Here is a 13,787-nt window from a genome sequence, read left to right as displayed (position 1 = left end):
CACTGTCTCTTACATTCTCCTCTCAGCACACTCAGCACAAGTGTCATCTCTGAGAAGTTTCTGCTGGTCACTATCCCTCCTCACACTTGCTGTAATTCCACCGTGCACACCTGGCTCGCCACGTTTACCCAGCCACTGCCTTAATTTACTTCTCTCATCTCCCTGTCTCCCTGTTAGACTGAGAGCACATTAAAGCCAGTGACTGTCATGTCCTTGCTGAACTGACGACAAGTGACATACAGCAAGTACTTAATAGTCTTTATAAAATTAAAGATCCGGTGTTTAACTGCCTATATAGTTTCTTTTGGGGATACCATTAATATGCAACTCATTAGCAGCTTGCAGAAGAGTAGCTGAAATGGTATGTTTTGATAAACTGAATCTGTTATCTGTAAGTGAGGAAGCAGTATAAACGTCAGTCCAGCAGGAGGATGAAGGGGTGGATTCTGGCATTGCAAAGGACAAGAAACCAAGAGCCCCACAATCTTAAAAGGGGCCTAGGAGGTAAATTTGAATATGTTCTATTTCCCAAAGACTCTTAAAGAATGGCCTTCTCAAAATGCACAAAGAGAGGTACAATGATATTCAGACAAGAGTTGTTTATCCCAACAAAATTTAAATATTCATCTTTAAAGAATTTGGTGAATAAATCACAATCCATCCATATAAGAAAAGTGTGTAAACTTCAAAAATGCCAAAAAAAAGATTTGTAAACAGAAAAATATTTTCAATGTATTATTGAATTTAAAAAATTATATGACAGAGTTCGCCCAGAATGACCTTATTTTTGCATAAAAGGCATCATATGTGTGTGTGTGTGTGTGTGTTTGTATAAATCTGAAAGAACATGCATAGTGGTAATACTCAGGAAGTGGGCTGATCTGTCATTTTTATTTTCTTACACCGTTCTGATTCGATTATGAGTGTGTTACTTTCTCTAAGTCAGAAAATTATAAGTATGTCGATTTTGAAGTAGTGTGCATGACACTGGGAAATATGTGGGGACACCTGAAGAACTGTTTGGGACAGGAATGCCATCTGAGCTCACCTAGACATCCTCTCACTGACTTCTTCCTCCACGCTCCTGGAATGGGGAGGAACAACTCCAAAGGAACCCAAAGGCTGGTGCGTGATGGGAAACGGGGTCTGTTTGGAAGAGAATCCAACCCTGGCAGGGGTCTCTTTGGGCACAGATGAGAAAGGGAGACAGGTGGCAGTGCAAGACACAGATAAGTTAACGACTTCCACGGCCTTCAGGCTGTCCAGTGTGAAGGTCTCTGCAGGGCCAAGGTGAGGCCCTGTAATGGAAGTGCCTGTCTTTGGCTCTGGGGTTCTCCCTTGGGAGTGAATGGAGTGAGTCACAGTGGGGCACACAGGGCCAGCTCCTCTGTCAAACGCTGTGTCATCAATGATGTAAGCAGACCGGCTTTGCTTGCCTGTTGAGTCCTTATTGACAGCGTCGTTCGCTGATGGACAGCTCGATGCAGGCACCTTATGGTAGGAGATAACCTCAGCCCCTGAGATGTCACTGCTAGAAAGATCTACTTTGTCCACAATCAAGTCTGAAGAAGTGCCTTTTGGGGTTTCCACTCGTGCTCTGTGAGAAGACCTGGAACTGGGGTTTTCAAGAGCTATGACAGGTGGAATTGATACATCAAGACCTTTGGTTTCAACACCCGGAGTGTCTTCCGTACTGCCATCAAGAAGACAGTGTCTTTTAGGATCCGAGTGACTCCCTTTACCTTTGGGGATGTCTATGTAGCCAGGGCCCTGCTGGCTTTCAGCATCTAAAACTATTTCCACAAAAGAATGTTCCACCACTGTGTCCTGGGTCATGGAGCCTCCACAAAGTTGAGAACAGTGTCCAGGGGAATTTTGGCTCTCGTGCATGTCCAAAGCTTCAGCAAAGCCTCCTCCCTGCTGCACAGCATCTGCATCTTCTGCAGTCTCCTCTGGGCTGCTGATTTGGGGTGCAGAGGCAGATTTGGTTAGCTTGGTGAGTGCCAGCTCCCGCTCCTCCTCCTCAAAGGGCAGAGAACTAATGGAGGTGAGTGAAGCCTGAATGCCACTGGGCAAACTCGCACTGCTTTCTGTGTGCCCTCCCTCCAGGGAGCTCCTGTGCAGTGCATGTCTTCGAACTAACACATGCAAGACTTCCCGATCACTGGGTAGGTCCAGCACCCTGCTTCGGGCCTCAGACCAAGCAACGGAGCTTGGCTCACTTTCGATGCCTGAATCAGAGATAATAGAAGAAGATCTCTTGATGACCCCAGAGAGCACCGATAGTTCCTCCTGCTCTTCTGTGTGAGGGTCCTTCAGAGAAGACCTAATATTCAAGGAGTCCCTTGGAGTGGAGCTTAATGGGTCACGGGGCTCTGAGGGGGTGAGTTTCAGACTCAGCATCACCATCCTACCTTCTGGGTCTGCTCCCTTTCCTGGAGCTCCAAATTCATCGAGAAGTGCTCTCTCTGGTGAGACGGCATTTTGGGGGCTTCCACCTGCCACCACTCTGCTTTGCACAGTCCCAACAAGCCTGCAGCTGCCCCCAGAGCTCCTACTTTCACACTGAGCGCCAGGGCCCACTGTGGGTTCTGCTCTGCAGGGGTTCTTATTGCTAGATTTCACATCGATGTAGGTCAGTGCTGAGGCCTGGCCATCCTCTGGGCCTGCACTCTTTCTGGGCATGTCCCTGTCTGCCAGCGGCTCTGTTCTAGCATCCGGCTTTCTGTCAGGCCAACGTTCATCTTCGGGCACACCTGCTTGGGTCTGGAACTCACCAATGGTCAGATACACCTGCGATTCAGAGCACACGTCCTTATGACTCAGTGTGGCAACATTGTCATCTGGCTCCTCACACCTAAGAGACTCCTCGTCACAGTCCATTTGGGGTGGCTTCATAGTAGACAGGGTAAGATCGTTCCTCAAAGGTGCTTTATGGTTTACAGTATGGTTTTCTTCCTTCTCTTTTAGATTCATTATTGCAGGGCTGGTTGCTGGAGTTTCAAAGTTAGGATAAACACTCAAATTATGCCCTACAAAATGAAAAAAGAACATTTGATTATAGTTTAAGAGTCTATGTTCACAAGCATAATAAAGAATTTTGCTTTATTTTATTCCTCATTCCTGGGAAATTCCCTCTAGATTCTTGGAGTCTGCTCAATGATAGGAGCGTCTTTATTATTCATGAGGGTCCTGATAGTTCCTGCTAACTAGGTGACATCTGAGGAATCCTACTGTTTATGCTAATGAGATTATTCAGAACAGGTGCTAAACTTGCCAGGCAGTTCAGCCATGTAATCAGAGGGTTAGGACCTTGAGTCAAGTAATATCGGCCTCACCTCTGAAGAGGAGAGATTGAGTGCAGTCATACAGCCAGTGACTCAATCAATCATTAAAATAAATAATAAAACCCCAGTAAAAACCTCTGGGTGCTGGGGCTCACGTGAGCTTTCTGGATGATGATACAAGCTGATGCGTTAGAAGCATGATGAGTCCCAAGGACCCAGAAATGTCACATCTGGGAATCTCAGACCTTGGCTTATGGGTTTCTGTTCTTGTTCGGTTCTTATTTTTATCCTGTATTTAAAAAACTATAAAGACAACTACTGCTCCATCCTGGGTACTGTGAGTCATTCTAGCAAATTACTGCCCCGAAGGGACTCTGGGAACCCAGGGTTTGTAGCCAGTTGGCCACACGTATATGGGAGTGGCCCATGAGCCCCGTCTCAGGCTTTTTCATCTGGTATCTGGAGTAAGGTCGATCTTTTGACAGGCCTCACTGGGGAACTATACCCTTAAGCTGGGAAGTCTGACCTAACTCCTCTAGTCAGTTAATGTCAGAATTGCACTGCACAAATAAAATGCTCTCAGTTCTTATCATTTTTGTTTAATGTTTTTTATTTTTACTTACCAAAATAGTCCACAGACCGTGTTCATAAAATGGATTGAGAATAGAACATATATCCAGCAAAGCAAAGCAAAGCAAAGCATTCCCAAGCCTTGTCCTGTTTAGAAAGTAAGTGCTCTGATGTAACAGTCCCATGGTGAGAAAGCCCTGTACTAAGCAGCGGGCTAGGAAGAGGGCATGGCCGTTAGTTATAAGGGAACAGTCTCTGCCTTTCAGGGATTGTTAGAATTGTTAGAATACTGGAAACACACAGGTACACACGTGTCTCTCTGAAAGAATGTGAGTTATGGCGAAAGTATAAAAATAATCAGATCAGTGGTTGACAGGATGGGGAGGAGAGAAGACGAGGTAGACCACAGAAGAGGCCCACGGCAGCGGAAGGACTCACGCCATTACACATGTGTTTAAACCCAAGAATGAGCAACACCAAGAGTGAGGCATGCTGTAAACTAGGAGCTTTGCTGTACAATTGCAACGAATGCACTCCTTGGGTGGGGTGTGTTGACAGCAGGGTGGGGGCTGTGCCTACGAGGGGGCAAACATGCGGGTACCTCCCTCCTTATTTTTCCTTTGCTTGGAACCTAAAATTGTTACAAAAATTGAAGTATTTAAAAAAAAGAAAGAAAGAGAAAACAGAGACTAAAGAATATGTATGCTGGTAAACACAAACTGTTCTTTAGAAAAGGAAATAACGAGTCATATTAATCCTGGGCGAAGACCCGGAAGTCTGGAGTACATGTCAGGGCAGACGTTGGTGAGCTCCACATGGATGGGGCTAGGCTGGACGGAGGGCACAGGGGGACGCGGTTAGACCAGCAGAGAGCACCGACACCTGTGGATGTGGAGACTGTATGGAAGGGGCAGGCTGGTCTTCGCATTACGGGCAATGGGCCCCAGACGATTGGTACAGAAGATAAAGATGTGTCAGGTTTACCATACTTGGTTAAGACAGAGGCAGGAAGTGCAGTGAGGAAGGAGGTTGCCAAGAGAGTGAAAATCCAGTTTGTGGGAAGGGAGAGCAGTGATGGGTGTAGTTCAATGAGACTGGATTTAGACAGAAACTAGCGCATGCCTTAGTTAGCACGCCCCCATGATGCCTTTGAGCCAGTCCCTCTTCCAACACTTCAGGGCCTGATGTTCCCATTGCTCATGGAGTAGAAATTATAACCCCTTTTACCTGATTTCAAGTTACTAAATGTTGCTAAAAAGATTGAAATTCACACTCTTTGTCCAACTGTTAAGGCTTTAGGCAAACTCCTCCACTGCCTTGGAACAGGGTCGTAAGGAGTAGGTGGAAGAGGGGAGTACCGATGATAAAGACAGGATTTGCAGAGTGCAGGGCAGGTATTTAGTTATTTCATCAGGATACTATGGCAGATCATGAACTTTTTTTTTTTTTTTAAATTTTCCAGAAGGTGCATGCAGTCACCCAGAGAGACAGAGGGACTGGGGGAGCAGAGGAGTAAGAAAGTAAGCCCCCCACCATGGGAAATGGTTGTGTTACAATCTCATCTGCTCCATTTCTTCTCCTGGGATTTGGAGGCCCCATGCATACCTGTCCAGCATGTTTTTCAAACACTCGGGTCCAGCACTCCAGCTACAGAGTTGGACATGTGAGATCCTGTCACCTTAACCTCCATGCCACCCGCTGACCCAAATGCTATTATTTTAATATGGAATAAAAATTCTTTGATGTCACTTATCTTGGTACACTAAAGGAATGAAATGCAAATGTATCTGGTAGCCTCCTGTGACGATATGAAGACTAAGGCTACCAAACCCTTGAGAAAAGAGAGAAAGAGGTGCTGCTGCTGGTGTTTTGTGGGGAGTGGGGTTGTGAGGTGGGGGGGCATTAAAGGATGATCAAAACTCCATGAGACAGGGTCAGTGGGTGGTGTAGTGGTCAAGGCACTAGACTTCCACATGGCTGATCCTGGTTCGAGTCTCAGACCCGTAGCTTGAAACTCATGCCAGGCGTGAGTGCGTGTGCACTCAAAGTCCCAGGAGGAGAATGGAGGAGAAGGAACTGTGGCATGGCCATGCCCCCTGGGGGTTATTTCCTTTCTCTTGTGCTGTGTCTCTGTCTATTTATTCAGTGAGTGCTGCACCCTATGACAAAAAAAAAAAAAAAATAGAAAGAAAGAAAGAAAGAAAGAAAAGAAATCCAGAAAACAACAAGTACTATGAAAGAAGAAAAAAGTCACGAAAACCTTTAGTTTTAAGTGGGGATGCAGAGGATTCCGTAAATGTAGTTTGGGGCATGGGGATGTATCAGACGGGGCTGTGAAGCGAAGCACTAGGGAATGGCGGGAGTGACAGCCTCATGGTCTTCTCGGAAGAGGAGATCCCAGGTCCTGGAGCCCAGCACGTGCGAGAGGCCGCAGACAGCTGCTCATCCTGCAGTACGAGGGGCTGTGAGCAGTGACTGGTGCTGGGGGACCCAGGGGTCGGAGACCCTAGAAAGACCTCTCCCCACCACATGGGCTGCTGGCAGAGACACCAGGATGTACTGTGAGATGTGATGGCGGAAGAGCTGAGCAGGGCAGGCCCAGAAAGACCGAGGCTTACTCTCCATTCCAGATGTTGCTGCTGAACGGAGGCTCAAAGGTAATGTGAAGCTGCTTTATAAAAAGTAAAGAGAGCGGGCCAGCCAGTGGCATGGTGGTTAAGGCAGCTGGATCCCACATGGCTGACTACGGGGATTGAGTCCCAGGCCAAATAGCTAGAAAAATATGCCAGGCATGTACATGCCCAAGTTCTCAAAAGAAGAAATGGAGAAGGGATTGCAACATGACTATCCACATTGATGGGGTGTGCTTTCTCAGTTTCTCCTCTCCCTCCCTCTCCTCTCTCTCTCTCTCTCTCTTCTCTCTCTCTTTCTAGTGAGCACACATGCCCACTGGCAAAAATTTAAAAATAAATAATAAAGGTCTGCATTATAATTGCAGATATACACTGAGGGATTGGGGCTTGTATTCTCTAGAATATCTATCACTATGCACAGGGGAAAAAGGGCTGACGAGGATCTGCAACTCACTCTAACAACAGGAGAGGTTCTGTTAACAGCAGCAGATCTTACATATCTCTAACCACTCACATTTTTTATAGTTCAATTATATAACTACAATGAAGGCAAACATATATACACACACAGAGGGATCTCAGGAAATTCATGGAAATGTCCATTAAAGTATGAGTTTATTTTGACACAAAAAATTTTTGAAACCCATGCATATTTTTTTCATATTACACATTTTCCTTAAACTTTTCGAAGACCCTTCGTAAATATGCACATGTGTATTTGCATACACACATAAATCTATATACACACGCACACACACACACACACACACACACACACACACACGCAAATAAGCGAAAGCCTCAACGGCGTGTTTGACTTGCTTGGATCAGCTGGGCTGGAGGCCATTTCTAGACAGGGCACAGTTCAGCCGTCATACACCACACTGGCACTAGGTGTCAGCGTACAACTGAGAACCAGACAGCGGCATGTGTTCTCAAGGTTGCCCTGTCCTTGTCTGTTACCTAGATTTTTAAACCATCCTAAATCTCTCAGACTGCAGAATCTCCGAAATTTAGCCCTTTTGATTCACCGGTGGTAGGCACTGAACCATAACGGCTTAAAACCTCACAAAGAGACAACTAGGCAGGGTCTGTGTTTGAGAATTGGAGTGGACTGGCTTTCAATGTTGCCTTTAATAAGCTGCATGATCTTTATCAAGTATATATGCTCTTCGTGCCTCAGTTTCTCTCTGTGAAATAGAACCTGTGAGGTTGTTTATAGGACTAAGGAGAAAAGGTACCTAAACCCTCCACCACAGGACCTGTGTTTCTGGTCCTTGAAGGGAAACTTGTTGGGGTAGCTTGTTTAGCTTGTTGGGTGTCCAGGAGCAGAGATGCAGGACAAGAAAGAGAATCGACATTCATAGCCTGCCTCCACCCTTCCCTGGACCTGTGGGTCCATTAACACACACTACACAACACCAACAAAACAGACTGCCACTTGGATTTGCACACTCAGACAGCACACAGACATGGCATCTTTCTCCCCAAAAGCTGTCATCTGTCCACCCAGCCATATACTTATTCAGCCCACTGTCTGGGGTGGCTTGCCTGGCTCGTGGCATAAAACAGGCACTTCAGGGGAGTCTGAACACAATGCCATCAAAGCAAAATGAGAAATAGTGATTGACTGTTTAAAAAAAATAATTGGAACAATAATAATGATTGGGAAAAATAATGAAAAGATATTGAATGATGAAGCAGGGAGATTAATGTGTCTGTATTGACTGACATGCATGGCATTCCCTTTTGAAAAAGCAGTGTAATACACTGTAAAGTTATATGCAATTCAATGTAATATAAACAAGAGTATGATGATAATAAAAAAATTAATTAATTAAAAAAAAGTTTGACTAGAAGTTCCTTTATATGCGAAGTCCTCATTTGAGGTAAGAGAGGATCTTCTTCCAACTCTCACCTCTCTGGTAGGAAGGGAAGAGAAACGGAGGCCATCATTATGGCTCCACTTCAAGAGCCGGGGAGGAGTCTTCACCATGACAGCTCTTTCATTAGGTTGATTTGTATATGTCATTGAAATAAAATCACTTCAAAAATTAACTTCAACTTAGTTCTTGCTTCCCCTTTATGAACTGACAAATTCCTTCACTGATTTAGCCCCACTGCTGTGGGATATAAACAGGCCAACTGCCTGGAACCCACTGGGAAGTCTTATTTGAATTTTTTTCTGAAACAGAAAAGACATACCTGTCACAGGGCAGTCCACGTATCTGTCCTCAAAGATGACCGGCAGGCTGTTCCAGTCGCCGTCAATGTCCAGGCACTCTGCGGGCAGCGGGGGCATGCTGGTGAGGTACTCCGAATTCCGGATATCCAGAGACAGCTGGCTGTGGGTCTGGATCCTGGGGAGCACATGGCAGAGTGAGTATCCAAGCAAGATGTGCATGTGTGAAATTGTCACTTTTTCCTTTAACCCCAAGAGAACACTGAGAAAATCCCCAGGAGATGGGCCTGTCCATTCACCCTTCCTCTTCCGCCATCACTCACTTAGCACCCCATGCCAGAGCTGGTTCATTTGCAAAATCCCAGTGCAGAGGCTGAGGACACAGTTCCATGGTTAGATGACACACAGGGCTAGGTATCACATGGCCTCTTAATGGAATGCAATACCAAGTTGGTGAAATGCCTGTTTCCCCATTTTTTTCTTCTGTGAAGTGGAGAGCATATCAGCTCCTACCTCGTAGGGTTAATGTGAACACTACATGAGCCAGTGCACAGATGCCCGTGTTTCTTACCAGAGCAGCTGCACTAGATTGTAAGCACCACAGAGTCAGGTAATGTGTCTAAGGTGTAGCATCTTGTAGAATGAATGATTTATAAAAAGGTAGACAATGTAATAATTAACACCGAGAATGTAAAAGAGTGTGATACTCAATCACCAATATTACGGAAATGAATGCGTCAGTGTGGGTGCACGTACTGGTCCACAACTCCATATTCATCATCCTTGCTGTGTGAAGAGGACAGGCTAGCCATCGGAAAAACAGAGAAGAGGGACAACAAAACACACCCTTGCTCTCTGTCCGTTCTAAGTAACTTTCTACCATTTAAAAATTACAACCTGGGACCAGATGGAGTAAAGGTTACATCACTGGGCTCCCAAGTAGTTGGGACCATGGCTTGAGTCCTGGACACTGACTTAAAACTCACGCTGGGCACATGTGCAGGCATGCCCAAAACCCCAAGAGGAGACTGAAGGAGAAGGGATTGCTGCATGGCCATCCCCCCAGGGGGTGATTTTTCACTTTCTCTTTCTCTGTCTCTCCAGTAAGCACACACACCCTATAGCAAAAATCTCTTAAAAACAAAACAAATTAAAACACCTCATCCCAGGTACGTGTGTGTGTGCCCAAAATCCTGAGAAGTGAATGGAGGAGAAGGTATTGCAGCATGGCCATCCTCTCTGTGTGGTGATTTCTTGCTTTCGGTCTCTCTGTGTCCCTCTCTCTCTTTGGTGAGCACGTGCACCCTATAATAAAACTCTATCGTAAATTAAAAATTACAACCCATAGCAACAGTCTTTAATATCATGACAACCCACTACAACCCACACTGCCAGAAACACACTGAAGCAGTTTCAGCACACACTTCTTAATCTTACTATGTATTTGATCTTGCCGTGTCGCATCCTATTTCCTCCTCTCCTGTCCTATTTCATTTAGAAGTGCTGCTCCAAATGCACTAAGTTGATTTCACAGTCTCCTAAATGATTGTGAGCTATTGTTTGAGAAGGACAATTTAGTTCAAGCTTGGACATGATGGGTCTTGACAGATGGGTTTGCACGGGTCGCCTTGTGTTTCCACTTGTCCGTTCCTATTTTGGAGCCCTATTCTGCTTCATCTGTGGGCAGGACAAGCTCCCTGAGGCAGCCTCCCAGTCTCCAGCTCTGACCTCCTCCATGTGAGCACACGCATGTGAGCACACACATGTGAGCGCACGCATGTGAGCACACACATGTGAGCACACGCATGTGAGCACACAGCTGCTAGCACGGCACAGGCCTGTTCCCCATCTCAGTCTAAGTCTCACTCCTGTTCACTTTGTATCTTCCTCCAGTGATTTTCTCAGTCCAGAATAACCTTTTTCTCTCTTCTATAGTTCGCCTTACTCTCAAGGACCTAATTAAGTCTGCTTCCTCCTGTGTAGTATGCCTTCTATCCCATCCTGTGCTTCCATGTTAGCATCTGCTCTGAATTGAGTGCTTAAAACACTTTCTAACCTCTGAAGGTTTTCTACAGGTCAAATATTATCATCTCCCGAGGAGTCTCATACCTGATTCGGATCTCTGCCCACTGACACCGTCTCGGGAAGACCTGCTCTGGCAGTTGATGAAATAGCACCCTCCATTCCCCTCACATGGATACATGCTTCTCCAGGGCCCTTGTCACCATTTCACATATCATCTCTACCTTTCCATTTTTATCTTGCCAAAGGGCATGTTTGCTCACAAGAGAGAGACACGGAGAGGGGGAAAGAGGGAGGAAGCACCCCCGTGGGGAGTGGTCAGCCTCAATCTCTTCCCCTCTCTCTCTCTCTATCTGGTTAGTATTTCAGGTATACATGCCCACGCACCTTGTATGTTTTTCAAAGCACCATGGGCACGATTCAAATGCTTGGTTGGCCATGTAGGATATGTCTCCCTAAACACTAGGTCATAAGGCCACCCTCATATTTGTCTATTTATGTTTTTAACTAATAAAATATAAGCCCTGTGAGATATAGAACTTTTCTATTTTGTTCAATATAGATAGTCAACATTAAGCAAATGTGTGTTGAGTAAAGGAATCTCCCTTTTACATCTAAGAAATCAGGTAAAAGTGAACTGGTAACTTATTAGATGTCACAAATATGGTAAGTTACAGAATCAAGATTTCAACCCAAGCATATGAAATTCATATGACAAGGTCCATACTATCTGGCTAGTTTGAAAACAAACAAACAAACAAGAAAAAACAGTGGGTGGGCAGCCCACAGTGTGGTGGTTGAGGCAGCCGGATCCCACATGGCTGACTGGGCAGTTGTGTCCTGGAGCAGCTGGAGAAACTCACCAGGCATGTGTACATGCATGCCCAAAATAAACTTAAAAATAAAGAAATGGAAAACAAGGGAGTGCAATGTGACTATTGCTCATGAGGGTGCTTTCTCACTTGCCTCTCTCTGTCTCTCTTTGTTCAGTCTGTGTGTCCTTTGGCATAATAATTATTTTATCTTTAGCGAATAAATAAAATGGGGGGAAAAGGCATAGAAAGCAACTGTGGATACCAGAGACAGTGTGGGAGGAGGGTTGGACATGGCAGACTTTGAGAGGGAATCAAGAATGGCAAAAATAACAAAATATACAGGAAACAGGAAATGGAAAATTGTTGACGATAACACGTATGTTGATGTGCTTGATTGAGCCAATATACAGTGTACTCTGGTTGGGAAATCTCATTTTCTTCGCTGTGATGATGTATAGTGAATGAATGTAAATAAATCAATTTAAATGAAAAAAAAGGCATTGACCATAATTATCATAGTATACGCTTCAAGCTCATTTCCCAGTCCACACAGCCTCACGTGGGCTAGACCTCACCTACTCTCTCCATGCTGCACTTGCAGCCGCTGCCCTTCAAGCACTCCATGTCCCTACAGAACCTTCACCATGCTCTTCCGTCTGCCTGAACCATCCCCTCCACATCACGGTACAGCGCGGTGCAACCCAGACTCTGCTTAAACGTTGCATCCGCAGAAAGACCTTCTCTTGTCCCTTTAGCTAAAACAGTCCTTCTCCCACATCCCATGTCACACTGGAGCCAGTTCACGTTGACTGGTAAGAGTCAACTACGCACATCCCTTCCCGTTCCACATTCGGTGACAGCACATGGGTGCCTGAAACGGACTACCGTGAGCATATTTATGCAACAGAAACCAGCAACACAACAAAGCAGAACTGTTTATTTGTTTACTTTTGCTCTTCTGAGAGCTGGTTGTTAAACACTCATGAGAGTGTGGGCTGTAGGCCCTTTCTCCTCATTTTCTGCATTATCTTCAGGTGTCAAGAGCTAAGTTGAAATATACCCATACTTTGGTGTCCATGGTGATGGGCTCCAGAACCCCTGTGGATATCAAAATCTCTAGATGCTCATACTCCTTATGAAAGATGGGGTAGGGTTTGCACAGACCCTGTGCATCTCCTCCTGAACACTTTAAATCATCTCTAGATTATTGATAATACCTAATACAGTGTCGATGCCGTGGAAATTGTTGTTATACTGTATTTTTAGAGGAGAATGCCAAGGAAAAACTGTACATGTTTAGCACAAATATAACCATTTCTTTTCCAAAAACATCTGCTATGAACAGCCACCAGTACTTAGGTCTAGCTTGTCTCTCCACTGGACGGTGTGGCCTTAAGGGCAGCATCTTCATTTCATTCCCTGCTGTGCTCCTACCATTGTGTGGGCCCCGAACACATGTTTAACTCTTCCATCATCTCTCAGTACTCCCTGAGCCATCATGGCTTGTAATGTATGTTCCACATGAATGCACGCTGTCATGTGGTTCTCATGACTCACAACTGCTCTCTATGTAGGTAAGAACACTAAGGCTGGGTGATGTCAAGATAAAACCCACAACAAAACATTAACTCTCTCAAGGACCCACTGCTAATCAATGGAGGAACAGGGTATTGAACCCAGACTCTCTGAAAGCCATGCCATCTGTCTTTGTACACATGGTTGGCATTCCAACAAAGCCCACTCAAGGATGGTTGCCTTGTGTCTATCACCCCTATGTGTGCTCACATTCTCTGAAAATACAATTCACACTTTACCAGTTGCCACAGTGTCTCTGGAGGGCAGGTCTCCTGTAGGAGTCCTGATTTGCACTATTTTGCTCAGTGGTCCTTAAAATTATGATTTCATGTGCCAGGTTAACTCTTCTGATTTTTGCTTTAGAAAATGCATTCAGTCAGTTCTACCTGGGTACTGCAAAGAATGAATAAATAAACGAGTGAGTGTAAGACTATAGGGATTTCCAGACAGGCTGTTTTAACACAGAGATGTGTTTTCTTGGTGTGCCTCTTACTTTCAGAACCCACAAAGCAAACTGTAAATGTTATTGTACTTTCCAAGTTGAATAAAGCATGAGAATAAAATAAGGCTATAATGATAAGGGTTGAAAAATCTCTAGATTTGTCTCGATATGGATGTATCTAAAGTGTTTCTCAAACATTATCCTATCTCCATTTATTTATTTATTTATTTATTTATTTATTTATTTATTTATTTATTTATT

At 44.9% G+C, this 13,787-nt stretch overlaps 1 protein-coding gene across 1 annotated transcript in view; it reads right to left on the bottom strand.

Annotated features, from left to right (window-relative positions):
- Nucleotides 1-13,787, bottom strand: part of FAM135B (family with sequence similarity 135 member B) — a 296,886-nt gene that overhangs the window by 21,601 nt on the left and 261,498 nt on the right. Inside the window, exons 12-13 of the mRNA XM_027773310.1 lie at nt 8,696-8,850; nt 1,049-3,032 (exon numbers count right to left, since the gene is read on the bottom strand). Of these exons, the coding sequence (XP_027629111.1) occupies nt 1,049-3,032; nt 8,696-8,850 (2,139 nt within the window). The remainder of the gene's footprint in view (nt 1-1,048; nt 3,033-8,695; nt 8,851-13,787) is intronic.

Source organism: Tupaia chinensis, unplaced genomic scaffold (assembly GCF_000334495.1).
Source record: "Tupaia chinensis unplaced genomic scaffold, TupChi_1.0 Scaffold000335_1, whole genome shotgun sequence".
NCBI lineage: Eukaryota > Metazoa > Chordata > Mammalia > Scandentia > Tupaiidae > Tupaia > Tupaia belangeri.
This window is presented reverse-complemented; position numbering and strand designations above follow the sequence as displayed.